We start from the raw sequence: 23,270 nt of genomic DNA, 5'->3' as shown, positions 1-23,270 counted from the left end.
CTGCCCTGTTCATATCTAGTTGCATTACAGCAGTTTGCAGACAGGCCAATGTGAACTCTGTTAGTGTCTCTTGGTATACAGCCTTTGTGTGTCTCGAGACCCGTCCCAGAGAATAGTAAACGTGCATCTCTTGCTGAGTGCTTGACCTGAGAAAATGAGACGGCCTTCTATGAAACATTATGCTGCCCTCTTGCAAGCTGAAGGTGCGATCTCTGATCAAACATTTGGGGTTAACGGGTCTGTATATCCCCCTTTCAGAAAATGTTACGGTCTGTGCGGTGAACGTCCCATCCTTATCTGCACTCCAGAGATCTGTCCATGTTTTATTTTTATTATGATCAGGAAAAATTAACGTTTGCCGACCTCTCCATAGGAAATGACGGCTCGATGCCTCTTATAACATAGTTTTAGTTTAAAAGGAAGACTATTTCAGCAGAGCGTTCTGCTTTCCTGCTCTTACGCTGAAGTTCTGCCCATGTGAGGGACACCATCCTGTGTTGTTGACATTAACTGCTTTCTCTGCGAAAATTGCCACTAAACATTGATTATTTGGTGGAAAGCCTTGTTGCTGTGTAATTGGTAGTGACAAGTACGCCTAGCTGCATGTTCAGTGTGTGTTCGGCATTTTGGCCTCTGCCCTTTTGCCTTATCTCCCAGGCCTTGAGTCAGCTAAACGCCTGGATTCCTTAATGCCAGGAATGTTTGGAGAGTGATGGATAGAGTTGGGCTTCGAATGACACACACACACACACACACACAAACACACACACACACGCGCGCGTGTTTTCCTAGCAGCAGAACGGCTGCATATTTTTGACATTCCTTCCTCCCTGGCCCATGCATTTACCTTTTTGTAGTTTCCTTAAGCCGTGTTTTTATATTGTAAGAACCATTTTTTTGTTGGGGCGCTATTATTGGCTTACATGAGAGGCCCGTAATTATTTGCAAGTTGTTGCTCAGTCTAAATGGAAAAAGTACATGTAAGATTTTATGTAATAAATAATGCATGAATAACTTTCATAGCTTACACCCAGGAGCGGCCAACTCCAGTCCTCAAGGGCCACCGTCACACCAGGTTTTAAGAATATCCCTGCTTCAGCACAGGTGGCTTCGATCATCAATTTTAGCCACCTGTGCTGAAGCAGGGATATCCTTTAACCGGACCTGTTGGTGACTCTTGAGGACTGGAGTTGGCCACTCCTGGCTTGCACCATTTCTCAAACGTGTGTGTGTGTGTGTGTGTGTGTGTGTTTTTCCTATTTACACAAACTAAAGTATTCATTTCATTTGACTGTCCCACGTACATAGAATATGTTTTTGGCGTCAGTCTCATTTCCACTTAAACTCCTATTGGTTTCTGCAGGGGGCAATTGCTGCTTTGCATCATATCACTTCTTTGTATTTTGCCCTTGCTTATGTTAAGCTTTTTATTTATTTTTTTATGTTTAAAATTATTTTATTAACCTGCTCCTGAGATTATTATGTGAAACCGCTGTCTGAGTAGGTTACTGGCTGGGCACTTTTTTAACCCAGGCTGTCCTGAAAAGCTATGTAATGCGGCAGCCATAAGCTTACAGGGTTCCATGTTAAAATAGATAAGAAGTAACAAGACACACTGCTCATTTGCATGTCAGTACCCAGAATCCTTTGCTGCAGTGGAATCGCTGAATGCTTGGAGATAATGGGGAAAGGCAGGGGGTTGCAGACCTGTCTCAGAATGTGCTCACAACGTGATATTTTTGCTTGCTGAGATTATTATTGTAACTTTTTAGGCTTTGCGAGGGCTCCATTTTAACCTCCCAGATGCTTGATATTTAAACCGCTTATCTGCTGAACGGATACAATAAAAGACCTCATTGGACGGGCAAAAATAGACCAATAAGTAAAAATAAAATGCAAGGAAAAAAAGTCTACCCCGTGCTGGCTGCAGATTTGCATGTGCTTCTAACGTACCTTCCTTCCTCGTTCCCTCCCATGAAACTATTAATATGACTTTGTTTTCCTCGCTCGCTCTGTTCTTAGTCAGGATGAGACGTGTGTCACACTATCCCAGGCTACACCTTACGTAAAGTAATGCAGCTGTCCAATTTGGGGACACTCCCCCCCCCCCCCCCTCGTAATATTTATAGTCTGTGATTTAATATGTTAATTACATCAGGAAATAATGTGCCACCAGAGGCTTTCAGAAGAAGATAAATGTCTCCGCTTTGGTTGTGGAGAGTAGGCCAGCCAGTTTTTCAGGGCAGCTCGTAACTTCTAATTGCCGTCGCCTAATCCTTGTAGGACAGGGTGCTCAACGCCAATCCTCAAGGGCCACCAACAGGTCAGGGTATCCCTGCTTCAGCACAGGTGGCTCAATCCCTCTGCTGAAGCAGGGATATCCTTAAAACCTGACCTGCTGGTTGCCCTTGAGGATTTGAGTTGGCCACCCCTGACGTAGGAGATAGTGTAAGGGCTGGGACCCGCTGCGCTCGGCGGCGCGGACGGACGCGCGAGCGTTACCCACCAGTAAGGGAATCCTCCCTAGCCGGTCCCAGTCCCCCCTCGCTGACAGCTCACTACGCACTGTGACGCGTCAGCCGGCAGGGGATTCAAGAAAATTGTGATCTCGAGCGGTGACGCGTCACGTGGTGCGCTGATGAGCCAATCAGCGGCGGGGGCGGGAGCGGGAGCTGTCATCAGGCAGCTTCCTACTCAAGGTTGTGTGTGTGCGTGTGTGTGTGTGTGTTTTTTTTGTGGCAGAAGGGGGAGGGAGCTGCTTGCCTTACAGCAGCCCGCAGCAGCTCCCTCCTGCAGCCCGAGCCCGTGGAGGGAGGGGGGGGAGTAGCGGGTCCCTCCTCTCAAGCCACGCCCCCTCCTGCCCACCTCCCGCTCCCACTCCCTACAGACCGCATATCGCGGTCTGTGTCTGTCAGCGCCCCGCCTGTCTGCAGTGTGAGCGCGCTGACTGAGGGAGCGGGGCCTTAGCCTAAGTGTTGCCACCACACATTGCGCTGCACGTAAAGCTGCAGACCAAGTAATATCCAACATGGTTTTTTTTTTTTAATAAATCGGTTCTTGAGAAAATACTTGTAGCCTTTTTTTTTAGACTGACATTTTTAAAGCATTTTCTGTTTCTATAGCAACCATTTACAAAGTCACACCCCCTTCCTCTTCCGAAACAGGCTCTGGCAGACCCCTTTTTGAACCTTGCCCCCTCTCTAGCAGTGCACCAATTGGAGCTAGTGACTGCCTGGTCACATGATCTTCCCCACAGAACTTTGCATCTTTGGTCCTCTTCTGCAGCACTGACAGCCATTTAGTGAGCCCCTGAGCCGAATCTTCGCCGATCGATCGGCAACTTGGCTAATTAATTATCTTTATGTGGATTGTATTAATGCACATATTAAAGCGAAACATTTAAAAATGAACGGCAGCTGGGACTGCTGCTTTAACACGTTAAAATAATGCAAGCGCAAATAATTGCAAACTCTTCAATGTAATGTTTGGGCACAGAGACAAGTTCACACTTGGCCTTCCCTCTCACTTCAATGAGTCCCAACATCCTACTCTCCTCCCGATGAACCATAAGCTGCCATTGCAGTCACTGAATCCTTGATCGTAATCTACTCTTCCCAGTTCTGGGACTTCTGTCCCATGTCTGCAATGACGGCTCAGTCTTATTTTCTATTGTTTTACTCTGGTCAATTGTCAAAGTAAGAAAATTCTAATGTGAACATCGTCTCCGACTTTCTTATTCCCTCCCCCCGCCCCAAAAAACCCTGTTGTTGACGCTTTGTAGCGTCCAAATACCAGAGCTCACGTGATGATGTTGCTAATGTGCGCATTGTATGCATCGCTTATTAGATTTTTTTTTATATGGATATCCATTAAAGGTTTAACCTTCTACATTAAAAGCGGAGTACGTCTTCAAAAGAACAGAGCCTGCAGCCCTATTAGGGATGTCCTCCATTATGCTTTTGGACTCCGGAGTCTCATTGAGTTACTTGCTCTGGTTTGTAACGTTGGGGGCTTGTGGGCAAGACCCACAGCCCCGTGTGTTTGAACCCTTTCCCTGATGAAGAGGGTGGCAAACCTTTTGCAGGCAGTTCTTGCCACTAACTGTGTTCCATTATATTCCTTAATGAATATTGAAGGCGACTTTATTCTGTTACCTTCGACCAAACATAAAATAAGTGTTAGATTTTGTGAGGTTTCTTTATTGCAACTTTTAGGCATTTTGGAATACCGTCCCCCGCCAAAAAATTGAAGACCTTTTTTTTCCTTAATATCTTAATCATATTTCGCTTTATTTTTTTTTGTTTTACCAGGGGATCCGTGCACCGTTTCTTCTCAGCTCGAATTGGAAGAAGCTTTAAGATTGTACGAGTTAAATAAAGATTCGGAACTTTTAATTCACGGTAAGGGAAATATTTGTACTATCCATAGTCTGTCGTCGAGAAAACAAATATTTACATGCCGCACGATTATCACTATTAATTTGTACAGCGCAGTTTCATAGAACTACATTTAAAACTTATTTTTCCCTCATTAAAATCCAACAGTTCCGTTATTACAAAGTGTATATTCTTGTATGTGAGATTTTAACCGGCTTCCTCCATGCAGGGGCAAGAACACGAACGGCGGATATTAGTCGCACTTCTAGACATTTAATATTGCATTAAAACCACGTCCCGGTGAACGTGATACAAATTTCCACGTAGATGAACATGGTGAATATTGTGGAATGAATGCTGTGTGTATAATTGGCGCTGTGGTTTAAAGACTTGCATTTCTTCCTGTGTTTGCAGTGTTCTCGTGTACACCCGAAAGGCCCGGCATGCCATGTCCAGGGGAGGACAGTAAGTACGTCCTTTGTGGCGAAGCAAAAATATAACATTTCTATTGCATAAATCAGCAGCACAAAGTTACTCTGTCACTTCCGATTGAGGCTCTAGCATTGTGTGCAGGGCAACTCCCGAACACACTCAGACTCTGGGCAGGAGTCTGCATGGGGCAGCTTCCAGGGGCAGATTTCTGCTTCTCCTGGATGGGAAGAAGTTGTGGCGTCTGCAGCTTGTGTTTTGCAAGGTAACATGTTTGGCTGGTGTATTGCTAACCACAGCCATTCTTTAGTGCTGCTGCTTACCTACACCAGGGTGCCTTGTCACCCAAGGGTGCCTCAGACTAACTGAGGCTGCACTGTGGGAAAAACGAACTACAGTACAATGTTACTTTAGTGAAGGAACCTAAATGTTGCCATGTTTTGCGACCCCGCTGGCAGCGAGGGAATTGATCGTTGATTAAAAATGTTTGCACTGCATTTAAAATGGTATTAAACCTGATTTTTTTTACAATGACCTTTACAAATGTATCATTACATTTACGCACAGTAATTATGATAGGACAGTCATTTTGGGTGTAAAATTCTATTGTAATGAAATATTTTAGTTTCAGTTTCTACCCAGTTTTATTGGAACTTAAATAAATGTGACCATTGATAAAATGACGGGGTACCAAAGAAATTGGATCATCTCAGTACGAGGTTCGGAGGGGCCTCAGTTTTGTTGCTAACTGACAGGGGCTGAAAAAATGGCTGATTAAACACAGATCTCACCTCCAGTCTTGTGTTCATTTATAATAATACAGTAATAATAATAATACACTTTCTTGGATAGCACTGACAGTGCACGCATCGCTGTACATAGAATGTTTGCAGGAATCAGTCCCCGCCCCGCAGAGCTTGCAATCTATGTATTTGGTCCTTGAGACACAGGGAGGTAACGTGACCTTGCCCAAGGTCACAAGGAGCCGACACTGGGATTTGAACCAGGCTCCCCCGCTTCAGCCCCTGTCACTTGGTAACAATACTGAGGTCCCTCCTACCCCTTTTTTCATTACTACAGTTGAGAATAAATACCACAGAAGGACAGCGCATGGCTAACTCTCCGTGACCTATGGCTCTGTTGAATTGACTACGTTCTAATTGGCACCATTGGCATTGGGATATGGAGGACGGTCGCATCACATTAATAATTCTTTATTTTATGACTTGTTTACTAGAATCCATCTATCGACGGGGGGCAAGGAGATGGAGGAAGCTGTACTGTGCCAACGGTCACACTTTCCAGGCCAAGAGATTTAACAGGGTAATTTTATATATATATTATTTCCACGTGTTGTAGCTAGAAGAGAAGTCCTTCTTGGGGAATGTTGTGTTCTTAGTTGTGAGGTTTCAGAGACATATTTACAGTTATAAAAGCAGTTCAATACACTTATTTATTTATTTCTTGAGCGAGAGTTGGTATCGCCACAGGGAGATGCAACATTCAGAACGTGTGGTGATTCCATATACTGCTACCTACCCTTCCAGTGTATAGTAACTGGCTGAGCAGCTAACTCTACTGCTGTCAGTTTAAGGTTATGGAACCCTATAATTATATTGTGAAATTCTGCAGAACCCCAACCCTCTCTAATAGCGCGTCTGAGATCAGATGCATTGTAAGGAACCCCAACCCTCTCTAATAGGGCGTCTGAGATCAGATGCATTGTAAGGAACCCCAACCCTCTCTAATAGGGCGTCTGAGATCAGATGCATTGTAAGGAACCCCAACCCTCTCTAATAGTGCGTCTGAGATCAGATGCATTTGTAAGGATCCCCAACCCTCTCTAATAGCGCGTCTGGGATCAGATGCATTGTAAGGAACCCCAACCCTCTCTAATAGCGCGCCCAAGATCAGATGCATTGTAAGGAACCCCAACCCTCTCTAATAGGGTATGTAATCCTTTAGGGATGCCTACGGGCTCCTAGGAACCTCTGCTGAGAAACACTGCTCTAGGTTGTGGTAATTCACAACTCTTCTATTGCAGCCAATCTGTATTATTCTGTATGGCACTCCCTGCCAGGCTGGCTGATTGTGTGGGTGCCTGGTATAGAGATGAGGCTTTCTGTTGGGAAGGAAATGTTTGCATTTGTAACTCTGTGTTTAATGGTTTCCAGCGAGCGCACTGCGCCATCTGCACCGACCGAATATGGGGCCTGGGCCGTCAGGGCTACAAATGCATCAACTGCAAGCTGCTCGTTCACAAGAAATGTCACAAGCTCGTTAGCATTGAGTGCGGGCGACATACTATAGCAGTAAGTAAAGATTGATCGCCACACAGTGTCTGTCAGGCTGTGTTATACACACTGAAAGTGCGTCGCTTGTGTTAAAGCTGCAGTCCCGCTTAGCGACCAATGTCATGGACGCTTCAACTTGCGTGCCAGGCCTGCAACGGGTGTGATGGAAACGTTAAGTGGCTCTAAAGTGTTGACAATAATGAAAAATAGTGCGGGCCGCGGTCCCCCTCCTTCCTGTCCCCCTCCTTTCTGTCCCCCTCCTTCCTGTCCCCCTCCTTCCTGTCCCCCTCCTTCTCTTCTCCCCCTATTCCAAAACTGTAAAAAAACAAAAACAAAATGGAGATTACTTAAGGTGGATTGCTCTTTTGTCCGTGCTCGGAAAGTTCTGTGCGTGACACACGTGTGTTACATATGCTGAATGATGCAGTTCTGTTTTAATGTCCTAATTTTACAACAATAGTAAACATGCTTTGGGGCGCATGCATGAAATGCCGGTACGGCTTATCACATCCGTTCCAACGTACACCCCGGGTTTAAACGCCACGACCTTGCGCAGCGCTGAGACGTGTGATATGCAACAGAAGTCATCATTCAGATGAGTGAGGGATCAACTGGTCGGTCTTTTTTCCGGTCTCGATCCCCCTCTCGCGCACTGCAGAGGAATGTGGGATAAAACTATGTTACACGGTTCGTTAACGGGCGAGTTAACCCTGTACTTCCGACATTTTACTGAAGCTTGGAGTTCCTCAAGCGTCTCGTTTCAGCTTAATGATTTCTGTCATTTTTTTCAAGATAATACGTAAAAAAAAAAATAATAATAATAATTTCTGAATACATTACCGACCCTTTACACCCTGTGGGGGGCGTGTGCTGCCTTTTTGTACCATCCCAATTATTAATAGTATTTTGAGGGAATCGTGTTTGTTCATCTAGATCGGGGCGACCATGTTGGTCCTCAATGGCCACCAACAGGTCAGGTTTTAAGAATATCCCTGTGCTGAAGCAGGACTGTAATTGGCCACCACTGTTCTACATACTTGCACTGGACCTCTGATTGAGCTACCTGTGCTGATGCAGGGATATTCTATAAACCTGACCTGTTGGTGGCCATTGAGGACTGGAGTTGGCCGCCCCTGGCCTAACCCATGTGATGACCGAGGTGTGGATAACGATAGACTTGTTACCTATAGTGACTGTATATGCAGATGTATATAAACTGCTTAAATACAATGTATATTCCTTACCATTCCAGGAACCGGTTATGCCCATGGAACATCCCGGTATGAATCCGGATCACCTCGAGACAACAGGTAACAAGATTTAAATAGTTCAATAAAATAAAAATGGTGGCCTGTAGCCAGGAACGCAGACAGATTTCCCGGGCCCAGGACTAGGGTTATGACTGCACTTCCTCTTTCCCCCTTTTTGTGTCTGTGGCCTTGCAAGCCCCCTATTTAACACCTCGGGAACCACCTCTATTTCCCCCCCTCTCACTCTTACCCACTCACCCCTTCTCTTACACCCCCTCTCACCTCTAACTCTCCCCCTTCTCTTACACCCCCTCTCACCTTTAACTCTCCCCCCCCTTCCATCAATTACCCCACTCTCACTCAATCCCCCTCTTCCCACACTCATTCCCTCCCCCCCCCCCCCTCCACCTCCCAAACAAGAGGACCGGCAGCCGGGCCACCTGAAGACACCGGGCCCGGGACACTCGCCCCGGCTCTCCCCCCCCTGTTGGCGGCCCCTACCTGTAGCTCTTGGATTGTTCATGGTTTATTCAGACTTATGATCCCATCAAATTCTAATGTGCACTGGACTTTTATTTGGAGTGGGGGTAAGTTTTTTTGCACTTAAGGAAAAACACGGGCGAAACAATGTGTGTGATGAACAAATGAGAAGTGCAAATTCTGAGGGTTTACTAGTGAAGGAAACGGTATTACAGAGCGTATTGTGCGTCTGGTTCCCTTAGCAATGCACGAATGTATCGGGCGCATGACGCTCTCCGTAATACAGTATATAGATCTAACTGGCTTTTGCATTTGTGTTGGATATACACTAAGGCGGAGTATATAATTTTTTTTATGTGCAGGAATTCCCTACAGGCCGAGAAGTCAAGACAATCTGGACCAAATTGGGGAAGAAAAAGAGGTAAAGTGTTGCAAATTGAATTTGTAAGCTTCAGGCAGCCGCCCCCGGGGACCCCCTGCTTAGTGTGTCACCTCCGGGGGACCCCCTGCTTAGTGTGTCACCTCCGGGGGACCCCCTGCTTAGTGTGGTGGCTCTGGGGACCCCCTGCTTGGTGTCAGCTCCTGGGGGCACCCTGCTTAGTGAGTCAGTCCTGGGGACCCCCTGTTTTCTATCCTGGTTGAACGGGAGGGGGGTGTGAGGCGGCTGCTTTCAGTCATCAAGACACATTGTGGCAGTAAAAAATTCGGTTTGCACATGTACGTGTAAGATTCGGGTATGCATTTTTATTGAAAAGCCACACTGATTTTTGTGTGTGTGTGTGTTCCCCCTATGTCACCATATTGTGAGATGGTTGGTTATCCGCACTTACCCTCTACGTGACCTTTAACAAGATGACATGACATTTTTTGCTTTACACACACATGGCCACTTACTTGGTCACCCTCTGAACTTCTCCTGATGAAGTACTCTCTGTCCTAGTATCCGGCGTTCTAATACTGAGCAGACACTTTGTTGGTCTGTTTCTCAGAGGTGGGTTAGAGCTGCCTGGCTGCTTTCGGCAGAAGTGCAAACCACGTGGGAGAGACGTGGCTCCATGCCTACGTTTGCCCTCTCCTGGAGAATCAGCGGCACTTCTTCTATGATTTCCCTATTCCCAGGGGCGTGTAAATATACAGAACAGGGCGGTCTGTACATGGTCATTCCATAGTGATGGAAGATTGTGACCGGTATGTTACTGCCACCTGCAGGAGTAACGGTCAATGCGAAGAACAGCATTTTCACGAGCAATTCCATCGCGAAGATCTAGAACCCCCTCAGTGTTCCGTGCTGCCCTACAAATAAGAAATGAACACGTTAACCCATTTTCTGCTAGAATGTCCTCATAACGTGTTAAAGTAACGGGGTGAATGAGTTGGATCTCGATTGAATGAACATGCCAGTGGGATATTCCATTGATTTCAGCTGTAGATTGGATATCATTAGACTATATACAATGACACTTCATGTGTTCAGCTGTTGGACAAATTGTCTGTTCAGGGAATCTTTTATTTTTCTTTATGAAATGCATTGTCCTTGAAATCGCCATCCTGTTTCTCCAGCAGTTGAACACCATGGGAATAGTTCCTAGGCTGGCTTCTCTAACGAGAACCGTCTTGATCAGGCTATATGAAATGTCTCTCTCTTTTTTTGTAGGCCATGAACAGCAGGGAGAGCGGGAGGGCCCCCTCCAGTCTGGGTCTCCCGGACTTTGACCTTCTCCGAGTGATTGGAAGAGGAAGCTACGCTAAAGTTCTACTGGTCCGGTTAAAGAAAACCGAACGCATCTACGCCATGAAGGTGGTGAAGAAAGAGCTGGTTAATGACGATGAGGTAAGCGCCATTAGAATGAAATCATTTGCGTTCTTATAACGTGTCATGTTCAGTAAAGGCCATGATGGAACTGTACATTATTGCTGTTCTCATAGTTTGGATATTTAAGATGTGACACACATTTTCCATACCACAATGGGATTTTGTGCTTGAGTTTGAAAGTGTAACTTAGTGTCAATCCAGGCCGGCGATTTTTTCCCCCCATTGTTTTTAAGGAGAGGGTCTCTGGAGCTGAGCCCCGTTAATTTCAGCTCCGTGGAACCCCTTCTTCTAGAGATACTTACCTCCGTAGGGGGTGCGGTACCTCTCTGCTTTTCATAGTTCCTGCACCCAATGGGCCAATAGGAAGCTGTGACATCACCCGTTGTGGCTTCCTATTGGCCCACGTGACGTGGGAGCTTTAAAAAGCAAAGAGGTACCAGCACCCACTACAAAGGTAAGTATCTCTAAAGCAGGGATCTGTTACTATACATTGGGACAGGGTTATGTGGATCCGTGGCTATGCATGGGGGCAGGGTTATGGGGGATCCGTTACTATACTTGGGGGCAGGGTTATGGGGATCCGTTACTATGCGTGGGGGCAGGGTTATGGGGGATCTGTTACTATGCATGGGGGCAGGGTTATGGGGGATCTGTTACTATGCATGGGGGCAGGGTTATGGGGGATCCCTTACTATGCATGGGGGCAGGGTTATGGGGGATCCGTTACTATGCATGGGGGCAGGGTTATGGGGGATCTGTTACTATGCATGGGGGATCCGTTACTATGCATGGGGCAGGGTTATGGGGGATCTGTTACTATGCATGGGGGCAGGGTTATGGGGGATCTGTTACTATGCATGGGGGCAGGGTTATGGGGGATCCGTTACTATGCATGGGGGCAGGGTTATGTGGGATCTGTTACTATGCATGGGGGCAGGGTTATGGGGGATCTGTTACTATACATGGGGGCAGGGTTATGGGGGATCTGTTACTATGCTTGGGGGCAGGGTTATGGGGGATCCGTTACTATGCATGGGGGCAGAGTTATGGGGGATCCGTTACTATGCATGGGGGCAGGGTTATGGGGGATCTGTTACTATACATGGGGCAGGGTTATGGGGGATCTGTTACTATACATGGGGGCAGAGTTATGGGGGATCCGTTACTATGCATGGGGGCAGGGTTATGGGGGATCTGTTACTATACATGGGGCAGGGTTATGGGGGATCTGTTACTATACATGGGGGCAGGGTTATGGGGGATCCGTTACTATGCATGGGGGCAGGGTTATGGGGGATCCGTTACTATGCATGGGGGCAGGGTTATGGGGGATCCGTTACTATGCATGGGGGCAGAGTTATGGGGGATCCGTTACTATGCATGGGGGCAGGGTTACTATGCATGGGGGCAGAGTTATGGGGGATCCGTTACTATGCATGGGGGCAGGGTTATGGGGGATCTGTTACTATGCATGGGGGCAGGGTTATGGGGGATCTGTTACTATACATGGGGGCAGGGTTATGGGGGATCTGTTACTATAAATGGGGGCAGGGTTATGGGGGATCCGTTACTATACATGGGGGCAGGGTTATGGGGGATCTGTTACTATGCATGGGGGCAGGGTTATGGGGGATCTGTTACTATAAATGGGGGCAGGGTTATGGGGGATCCGTTACTATACATGGGGGCAGGGTTATGGGGGATCCGTTACTATACATGGGGGCAGGGTTATGGGGGATCCGTTACTATGCATGTGGGCAGGGTTGTGGCGGATCTGTTACTATGCATGGGGGCAGGGTTAGGGGGGATCCGTTACTATGCATGGGGGCAGGGTTATGGGGGATCCGTTACTATGCATGGGGGCAGGGTTATGGGGGATCCGTTACTATGCATGGGGGCAGGGTTATGGGGGATCCGTTACTATGCTTGGGGGCAGGGTTATGGGGGATCTGTTACTATGCATGGGGGCAGGGTTATGGGGGATCCGTTACTATGCATGGGGGCAGGGTTATGGGGGATCCGTTACTATGCATGGGGGCAGAGTTATGGGGGATCCGTTACTATGCATGGGGGCAGGGTTATGGGGGATCTGTTACTATGCATGGGGGCAGGGTTATGGGGGATCTGTTACTATACATGGGGGCAGGGTTATGGGGGATCTGTTACTATAAATGGGGGCAGGGTTATGGGGGATCTGTTACTATGCATGGGGGCAGGGTTATGGGGGATCTGTTACTATGCATGGGGGCAGGGTTATGGGGGATCTGTTACTATAAATGGGGGCAGGGTTATGGGGGATCTGTTACTATGCATGGGGGCAGGGTTATGGGGGATTCGTTACTATGCATGGGGGCAGGGTTATGGGGGATCTGTTACTATGCATGGGGGCAGGGTTATGGGGGATCCGTTACTATGCATGGGGGCAGGGTTATGTGGGATCTGTTACTATGCATGGGGGCAGGGTTATGGGGGATCTGTTACTATACATGGGGGCAGGGTTATGGGGGATCTGTTACTATAAATGGGGGCAGGGTTATGGGGGATCTGTTACTATGCATGGGGGCAGGGTTATGGGGGATCCGTTACTATGCATGGGGGCAGAGTTATGGGGGATCTGTTACTTTGCATGGGGGCAGGGTTATGGGGGATCTGTTACTATAAATGGGGGCAGGGTTATGGGCGATCCGTTGCTATGCATGGGGGCAGGGTTATGGGGGATCCGTTACTATGCATGGGGGCAGGGTTATGGGGGATCTGTTACTATGCATGGGGGCAGGGTTATGGGGGATCCGTTACTATGCATGGGGGCAGAGTTATGGGGGATCTGTTACTATGCATGGGGGCAGGGTTATGGGGGATCCGTTACTATGCATGGGGGCAGGGCTATGGGGGATCCGTTACTATGCATGGGGGCAGGGTTATGGGGGATTCGTTACTATACATGGGGGCAGGGTTATGTGGGATCTGTTACTATGCATGGGGGCAGGGTTATGTGGGATCTGTTACTCTGCATGGGGGCAGGGTTATGGGGGATCTGTTACTATACATGGGGGCAGGGTTATGGGGGATCTGTTACTATAAATGGGCGCAGGGTTATGGGGGATCCGTTGCTATGCATGGGGGCAGGGTTATGGGGGATCCGTTACTATGCATGGGGGCAGGGTTATGGGGGATCTGTTACTATGCATGGGGGCAGGGTTATGGGGGATCTGTTACTATACATTGAGGCAGGGTTATGGGGGATCCGTTACTATACATGGGGACAGGGTTATGGGGGATCCGTTACTATACATGGGGGCAGGGTTATGTGGGATCTGTTACTATGCATGGGGGCAGGGTTATGTGGGATCTGTTACTATGCATGGGGGCAGGGTTATGGGGGATCTGTTACTATACATTGAGGCAGGGTTATGGGGGATCCGTTACTATACATGGGGACAGGGTTATGGGGGATCCGTTACTATACATGGGGGCAGGGTTATGTGGGATCTGTTACTATGCATGGGGGCAGGGTTATGTGGGATCTGTTACTATGCATGGGGGCAGGGTTATGGGGATCCGTTACTATGCATGGGGCAGGGTTATGGGGGATCTGTTACTATAAATGGGGGCAGGGTTATGGGGGATCCGTTACTATGCATGGGGGCAGGGTTATGGGGGATCTGTTACTATGCATGGGGGCAGGGTTATGGGGGATCCGTTACTATGCATGGGGGCAGGGTTATGGGGGATCTGTTACTATACATGGGGGCAGGGTTATGGGGGATCCGTTACTATGCATGGGGGCAGGGTTATGGGGGATCCGTTACTATGCATGGGGCAGGGTTATGGGGGATCTGTTACTATAAATGGGGGCAGGGTTATGGGGGATCCGTTACTATGCATGGGGGCAGGGTTATGGGGGATCTGTTACTATGCATGGGGGCAGGGTTATGGGGGATCTGTTACTATGCATGGGGGCAGGGTTATGGGGGATCTGTTACTATGCATGGGGGCAGGGTTATGGGGGATCCGTTACTATGCATGGGGGCAGGGTTATGGGGGATCCGTTACTATACATGGGGGCAGGGTTATGTGGGATCTATTACTATGCATGGGGGCAGGGTTATGGGGGATTCGTTACTATACATGGGGGCAGGGTTATGTGGGATCTATTACTATGCATGGGGGCAGGGTTATGTGGGATCCATAACTCTGCATGGGGGCAGGGTTATGGGGGATCTGTTACTATACATGGGGGCAGGGTTATGGGGGATCTGTTACTATAAATGGGCGCAGGGTTATGGGGGATCCGTTGCTATGCATGGGGGCAGGGTTATGTGGGATCCATAACTCTGCATGGGGGCAGGGTTATGGGGGATCTGTTACTATACATGGGGGCAGGGTTATGGGGGATCTGTTACTATAAATGGGCGCAGGGTTATGGGGGATCCGTTGCTATGCATGGGGGCAGGGTTATGGGGGATCCGTTACTATACATGCGGGCAGGGTTATGGGGGATCTGTTACTATACATTGAGGCAGGGTTATGGGGGATCCGTTACTATACATGGGGACAGGGTTATGGGGGATCCGTTACTATACATGGGGGCAGGGTTATGGGGGATCTGTTACTATGCATGGGGGCAGGGTTATGTGGGATCTGTTACTATGCATGGGGGCAGGGTTATGTGGGATCTGTTACTATGCATGGGGGCAGGGTTATGGGGGATCTGTTACTATACATGGGGGCAGGGTTATGGGGGATCTGTTACTATACATGGGGGCAGGGTTATGGGGGATCCGTTGCTATGCATGGGGGCAGGGTTATGTGGGATCTGTTACTATGCATGGGGGCAGGGTTATGTGGGATCTGTTACTATGCATGGGGGCAGGGTTATGGGGATCCGTTACTATGCTTGGGGGCAGGGTTATGGGGGATCTGTTACTATAAATGGGGGCAGGGTTATGGGGGATCCGTTACTATGCATGGGGGCAGGGTTATGGGGGATCTGTTACTATGCATGGGGGCAGGGTTATGGGGGATCCGTTACTATGCATGGGGGCAGAGTTATGGGGGATCTGTTACTATGCTTGGGGGCAGGGTTATGGGGGATCCGTTACTATGCATGGGGGCAGGGTTATGGGGGATTCGTTACTATACATGGGGGCAGGGTTATGTGGGATCTGTTACTATGCATGGGGGCAGGGATATGTGGGATCCGTTACCATGCATGGGGGCAGGGTTATGGGGGATCTGTTACTATACATGGGGGCAGGGTTATGGGGGATCTGTTACTATAAATGGGGGCAGGGTTATGGGGGATCCGTTGCTATGCATGGGGGCAGGGTTATGGGGGATCCGTTACTATGCATGGGGGCAGGGTTATGGGGGATCTGTTACTATGCATGGGGGCAGGGTTATGGGGGATCCGTTACTATGCATGGGGGCAGGGTTATGGGGGATCCGTTACTATGCATGGGGGCAGGGTTATGGGGGATCCGTTACTATGCATGGGGGCAGGGTTATGGGGGATCCGTTACTATGCATGGGGGCAGAGTTATGGGGGATCCGTTACTATGCATTGCCAAACTTTTGCAACATACGACGTAGAGCCACAAATAAGTGAAACGTTCATTTTATGGTGATTAAATCTTTCAGAGGAAGCCAATTGCAAAAATGTAATTCTTTCTTTGCAGTCTTTTCCATTATATTAATTATTGCACTTTATCACAAAATCCTCTAATAGTTTTCTATTTTGTAGAAATATTTCTTGTTCCATTAGTGTCATAATTTCCTAAAAGCTACTTAGCCTGCAACAGTATTTTATCACTTATTGTTGAGTTCCTAACTATTCTTTAACAAACATGAAATGTGTTCTATTTATTTTTTTAACTCAGAATTTCTCACTATATCTGGGGAAATATGGACATTAACTCACCAGTCCTTGACCAGTATGAACTTTTACATCCGTCGATTGAAATACTGTAATACAAAAGATCTAGAACACTGGTCCTTCTTTGGTTCTTCCAGTCAAAGTTCATAAACTTGTTGGTTTGATGGTGAACAACATTAAAGGATTAATCAAAGCTATTGATTTTTGTAAAAAAACAAAACAATTACACATAGGATAGAAGCAGGGGGTCTCCAGAGCTGAACCCCGTTAATTTCAGCTCCGAGGACCCCCTGCTTCCGGAGATACTTACCTCCGTAGTAGGTGCCGGTAATCGCTCCGGCTGAGCTAGCTGGGTTTTAAAGTTTAAAGCTCCCACGTCACATGGGCCAATAGGAAGCCGCACCTGATGACATCACGGCTTCCCATTGGCCCGGGAGCTTTGAACAGCTCTTTGAGCCGAGCAGCTACTGGAACTTACCTCCGCAGGAGGTATCTCCGGAACCAGGGGACACTGGAGCTTAAATGAATGAGGTTCCTCTCCAGAGACCCCTTGCTTCAATGCTAAAAAAATTAAACTTCACACAAAAAAATTGCCAACATGGATGGCCATTTTTAAAATAAGCTAATACACTATGAAAATGTGCTTTTCCCGCTATTTACGTAAAAATATTAGCAAGACAAATGTAAGAGGTCTGTCCTGTAGAATATTTGATATATATATATATATATATACAGTGTTCGACAAACCTATACATTTGCTCGCCCCGGGCGAGTGGATTTAACATCGTGGCGAGCTCCTATTGGCCCAAGCAGCACACGTGTGGTACTAGGTGGCGAGTAGATTTTTATGTTAGGCGAGTAGATTTTTTGGTGATTTGTCGACCACTGTATATATATATATATATATATATATATATATATATATATATATACAAACAAGCGCAAATTAATTTTGTGTATTTGCTGAAGTGATGGTGAAAAATGAAGGCGGGAGAGTGCAAAAAAAAAAGGACAAAAATTATCAAAAGATGAGTGTGGTGCAGGGCTAGAAAAAGACTTGTTTTCACTTTGTCTTGATTGTAGTAAGGCAGGATCATTATTTTTTCTTTTTTTTTATATATTCCTTTTGCCGAGGCCGTGGAGATGCATTGATCCCATAATATATGAAACCGCCTGCTTTTTTTTTTTTATTTATTTATTTTTTTACACAGGAATGTGAGTTTTCTGAAATTACTGAAGCCAACACACCACAATGTATTCACAGAGCTGCACAATTGATATTTTTTGTCCTGTGCTTTCTTTTTTTCCACGTGTGTATGTGTTTGCGCTCGGAATATCCTGACCCATGTAGAATATTTTGACCGATTATGTCCTTGGAAAAAATTCAATTGACCACCTAAGCATAAAAAAAAAACGAAGATCGGCTGTTAAACCGTGAGACCAAGAGTTTACCAACCCAAATACCAAAAAATGTATTATTCAAAAAGATAATTTCATTTAACAGGTTAATAATTTCATTTAACAGGTTAATAATCAGAGTCCTAGCACAGAGAGGATAAGGACATCAAATATAAAGTATAAAGGGAAATTTGTGTTCAACAGGTTTTATTATCTGGGGCAATCTTTATTATCGTCAGAACAGCATTCAATGGGCAGAGCTTAAACCAAATGAATTATTAGGAGTTGGTATCGTTTTGCTGTTCAACATAATAGTTGATGACTGATTAGGTGCGTGCAGTACTATTATCCGGTAATTCGATCATTTCCAGATGGTTTCTTGGATTTCACGTGGCAGAGCGATGTAGAAGTGAGATGTTGGAGAATTCTTTACTCGTTGTGCTGTTCAGCATTAAACTTTCTGACTCGGTGAAACAGCTGTTAAACACATTCTGAATCCGGCAAACCGATGTAATAAAGGTAGAGAAGGTGTTGAGCACGTGCACGCTATTGTAACATTTTTGCAACACCTGTATACCGTGTGATTACACCTTGAAATCACTGGCAGCAGCGTGCGTACGGGAAAACGTGACTCTGCAGCAGACTGCACTATTCATGTTTGGTGCTTTTCCTATTTAGTCGAATTTTCTCCAGCCCTCGGTTCTGAGTGTCTTTGGGGCCCTGCTTCACTTGAGAACAAAAACGCTTAACCCGTGTCCACAATTAAACGGGCCGGGGGAACTTTTCACCTCCCATAACCCCCCCTTATGTGGGATGTGGACTTGTACGGATCTGTTACTCGCGTTATTTGAATTGCGCGAGGGGGGTGTGCTTGTTCCTCACATGGACCTCTGTTTCTTTCCGTGTGTAGGATATTGATTGGGTACAGACGGAGAAGCACGTTTTTGAGCAGGCATCGAATCACCCTTTCCTTGTCGGGCTGCACTCCTGTTTCCAGACAGAAAGCAGGTACAAGTTCCCACTTATATATGTCCGTGGGCTTTTTCTCTCTCTGGTATAGGAACGTGGCCGCTCATTCGTGTGCGTTGATAAGGTATTGAATGCCTCTCCATGCAACGATCCAGTTTGGGATCTCTGCTATCATTGTGCATGGTTCTGCTCGGATGCATATTGGGGATATTCCTGTAAGTCAGCGGTGGCCAACTCCAGTATTCAAGGGCCACCAACAGGTCAGGTTTTCAGGATATCTCTGCTTCAGCACAGGTGGCTCGGTCTTTGACTGAGCAACTGATTGAGCCATCTGTGCTGAAGCAGGAATATCCTGAAAACCTGACCTGTTGGTGGCCTTTGAGGACTGGAGTTGACTACCCGCGCACTGGGGTGTGCACACTGGGGGCGCGCAAGATTGTTCAGGGGGGGGGGCACGGCGGTTGCAGAGGCCCCGCGCTCTTCCCCCCAAGGCATTTAAATTAATGCCGGGGGATCGTGTGAGGACTGTGCAGCTTCTCTTCGGCAACGTGGCGTCAAATGACACAGCGGGGTCAAGTGACGTCACGTTGGCATGGCAACGTGATGTCGTGACCCCGCGAGGTCATGTGACCCCGGAAGCCAGAGAGTAGATAAGGGAGGGAGAGGGGGGGGGAGCGAGCAGGGAGGGAAGCAGGAGGGGGAGCGCGAGCAGGAAAGATTGCGCAGCGCTGCTGCTGTGCCCCATGGGAATATATATTCTGCTGTCTGCAGTGGGATAGCTGCACAGATTAAAGATGTTCAGTGCGGTACTTGAGTGGCTGTTCGTGTGTACGCACAAGCAAGGCACGCGCGAGAAAAGCATGCTTTTCCTTTTGTTCATAGTCAGGGGGACTGCCTGGTCCCTGCTCTGGATTTTATTAACCTTTTAGCTCCCTTTACCCATTTCATGTTTTTGTAAAGGATTAATCCGAGTCTAATGTCCCACCTGCCACTTTCTCCTAGTGGAGGGGTACGTCTTCATTGCTCTCATCAACAGGTTGGCTCATTTGGGCGGCCATTTTAACTCCCCGCTAACATCCTGCCAGCAGAAATGTATATGTTGAGCTTTATACAACAAATACAAAAATAGTAGTGTTAGGACCGGCATACTGGTCATGCTGTGACGTGGCTGGAGGCTTACAACACTTTGGCCAAAGGGTTTAACTAAATAACCCTTACTCATGAGAATACTAATATTTTTTTTGTCATATTGGATGTACTGTAGCATTGGGTAATTTTGTCTTTTTGTATACATTTGGCCACGCCCAGTAGCATCCTTTGGACACAAATAAATAGATATCTATCTATATATCTTAGATAAGTTGGGATATGCAGCAGGCATAAGCTCATAGGGGTTCATGTCAATATGGACTTGAAGCAAAAAGTGACCCTTTGTGCTCATTTACTTGTCATTTCCCAGAATCCCTTGCTGCAGTGGAAGCGCTGTATGCTAGGAGATAATGGTGAACAGGAGGGGGGTGGTGTGTGTGTGTGTGTGTGTGTGTGTGTGTGTGTGTGTGTGTGTGTGTGTGTGTGTGTGTGTGTGTGTGTGTGTGTGTGTGTGTGTGTGTGTGTGTGTGTGTGTGTGTGTGTGTGTGTGTGTGTGTGTGTGTGTGTGTGTGTGTGCGCGTGTGTGTGTGTGCGAGCTTGCTGGGATTGTGTATTTTGCATTTTGTTTTAGGACTATCTAAAATATGACTGGAATGGCCCGTGCAATACATGCGTGATATATCAACATATTATTATATTAACATTGCTTTCCGTTCCCTGCACTGTATATGTGAATGTTCCGTTCCGCTGTGTTTCAGGCTGTTTTTTGTGATTGAGTACGTAAATGGTGGAGATCTGATGTTCCACATGCAACGTCAGCGAAAACTTCCTGAAGAACACGCAAGGTTTGTGTTACATTGCAACAAAATAGCGTGTCCGGGTGTAATCCGTGTCCGGGTGTAATCCGTGAACGTGTCCGTTTGATCAGTACATGTTTGCGCTGTCCGCGGTATTGAATGTCTGCGATATTGTGAGACGGTATGAACGCGCTTTGTGCTACTTAAGGCAGCAAAACATGAAATCTTATGGGGTTTTTTTTTAATTTATTTTTTTCTCCAACTCTTAATGCCATTTTTAATGAGTTTTAATATCCTGAGCTTCCTTTGATTTCTATAGCAGGTGTGAAAGTTGTGAATAAAAAACACAAGTCTGAGGATATGTTTTGCAGAATGACAAATAAGTTTATTGCAGTGTACGGTGCACACGCAGAGGAGAGTTTCAAAATAAAACTCTCCCAACGACATGGTGGCATACAGGCCTTATTTATACACAAAATACTAAGCCCACGCCCCCTATACGAGGTTGCGTGTCGTCACTACGTAAGCAAAATATGAATATGAACACATTGAGTTAATGACATTATGGGATGCATAAATGAAATGATTCAGCAATATTCCTTATACAAGCCGTTGACCTTTTCTCTACATACAGAACTTCATGGACTCCCCCCCCCCCCCCCCTCGGAATGCGAGACAGTGCCTATCTGTCTCTTATTTTCATAACATTGGCACTTTGCTCTTCTCCAAGGTCTTGTGGCTTAAGTGAACCGCTCAATATCAATTGGAACTTCAGCAGAAAAAAATGTATTTTAAACTAACGTCCATACCAACTTTCATACAGACAATAGACAATATCAGGCACCTAAGATGGATGCTGACTTAAAATGGTTGCTTAGATCCCAGTGCTGTTATGTCAGACCTCCCCTTTAAGTCATATTCTCACTTTGTCACAGGTTTTATCCACCTCCCCAGCAGCGCAAGATCTGTGCGACACTTTCCTGTTTGTGATAATTTGTTGCCAATGTCGCCAGCAGTTTGAGCTGTAAACTGTTACAATAGATAATGTTACCTTAGTAATATAAGGATACATTGTTACACTTGTTACACTGACTGAAGGATTGAGTGGAACTGAGAGGCGGCCATTATAATAGGCACACAATCAGGATTTTGACAGATTTATAACGGGAGCACCACACGATTGCCAGTTTAGGGAAGAATATAAAATGATACACTGCCACATGTATAAACAGAAGAAAAAAGGGGGAGGAACGTAGTATTGCTGCTTTAAGGATTGAGTACATCTAGAATTTGCTTGTAGGAATAACAAAAGCATAGATTCTGGCAATAACATACCTTTTTGGCTGCATTTTTATATTGCCGTATACACGGCTGCAACTGGAGTTAGTCTGCAGTTTTGTACACACGTTACTTGTCTTGTAATATTCTTGTGTGTTTCTCCCTCTAGGTTTTATTCTGCAGAAATCAGTCTGGCATTAAACTACCTTCACGAGCACGGAATAATTTATAGGGATTTAAAACTGGACAATGTCTTATTGGATTCTGAAGGGCACATCAAACTGACAGACTACGGGATGTGCAAGGTGAGGGGGGAGACATGTTTTATGCGCGTTGGCCGGTAACCCCTTTCCTGTCCTGTGTATCCGTCACCAAAGTAAAGGAAAGCGCCGTTATTTATCACGCTTAAATGTCCATTATACAGAAATGGCCACTTCTTCGACGTAAGTAAATACCGCCGTTGCCAAAACAATTCCTCTACCTGTCCAATACCTTCCCTTGCAATAACGCGGTAACTCAAATACTATTGATTTTAAGGATTTTTGGCCAATTCTGTGAGTTTTTTTTCTTTTTCGCATTCACATGAAGGGGAATGAAGGCGTGATAAATCTTCGCACTATTTAGTGAGCCTGGGCTCACGTTCTCCCCTGGAATACACCGCTCTTCCATCCCCTCTGCTTGTGATTTGGTGATATTCTTGTACAATCACCCAGTAAAGTATCACCTTCTCAGAAAGGGAATCTTTCCATGGATACGCTGAGCAGGTTCAGGGGTTTGCTCCACGGACCTTTAATCAGTCAGGAAATATATTTTTCCCGTGTGAAACAGAATTGGCAAATGTTGCACAGGGTTTTTTTTCTTGTCTATATTCTGGATCAATACAAATTAGTTTACCACTCGGGTTTACATTGTCTGATTGACCTCTAATTGTGTGTGTGTTTGTGTGCGTGTGCACACTCGCGCGCACACACCGGCCATCCAAAGGGCTTTTAACAAGAAAATGGTGTTTGGGTTTTTTTTCCTCCCCGTACTTGATGGATATATTCTAAGGTCTTTTTTATTACCCAATTAAACAATGTTCTTTGTCCTTAAATCTGTCCGTGGATTTTGTCAGATTTCGGCAGTAAAAGGTCTGACGATGTCCTGCTGTGTTTGGGGAGTAAATCCTGTATAAAAAATGTAAAAAAAAAAAAAAGACATTGCATAAACGTCACACAAAAAC

At 46.5% G+C, this 23,270-nt stretch overlaps 1 protein-coding gene across 1 annotated transcript in view; it reads left to right on the top strand.

Annotated features, from left to right (window-relative positions):
- Window positions 1–23,270, top strand: part of PRKCI (protein kinase C iota) — a 54,778-nt gene that overhangs the window by 18,989 nt on the left and 12,519 nt on the right. Inside the window, exons 3-12 of the mRNA XM_075570829.1 lie at window positions 4,311–4,400; window positions 4,791–4,841; window positions 6,043–6,128; window positions 6,980–7,117; window positions 8,352–8,409; window positions 9,192–9,250; window positions 10,484–10,660; window positions 18,826–18,923; window positions 20,732–20,818; window positions 22,218–22,353. Coding sequence (XP_075426944.1) covers window positions 4,311–4,400; window positions 4,791–4,841; window positions 6,043–6,128; window positions 6,980–7,117; window positions 8,352–8,409; window positions 9,192–9,250; window positions 10,484–10,660; window positions 18,826–18,923; window positions 20,732–20,818; window positions 22,218–22,353 — 980 coding nt within the window. The remainder of the gene's footprint in view (window positions 1–4,310; window positions 4,401–4,790; window positions 4,842–6,042; window positions 6,129–6,979; window positions 7,118–8,351; window positions 8,410–9,191; window positions 9,251–10,483; window positions 10,661–18,825; window positions 18,924–20,731; window positions 20,819–22,217; window positions 22,354–23,270) is intronic.

This window comes from Ascaphus truei, chromosome 14 (assembly GCF_040206685.1).
Source record: "Ascaphus truei isolate aAscTru1 chromosome 14, aAscTru1.hap1, whole genome shotgun sequence".
Lineage (NCBI taxonomy): Eukaryota > Metazoa > Chordata > Amphibia > Anura > Ascaphidae > Ascaphus > Ascaphus truei.
The sequence above is the reverse complement of the archived record's forward strand: the minus strand, read 5'-3'. Positions and strand labels throughout refer to the sequence as shown.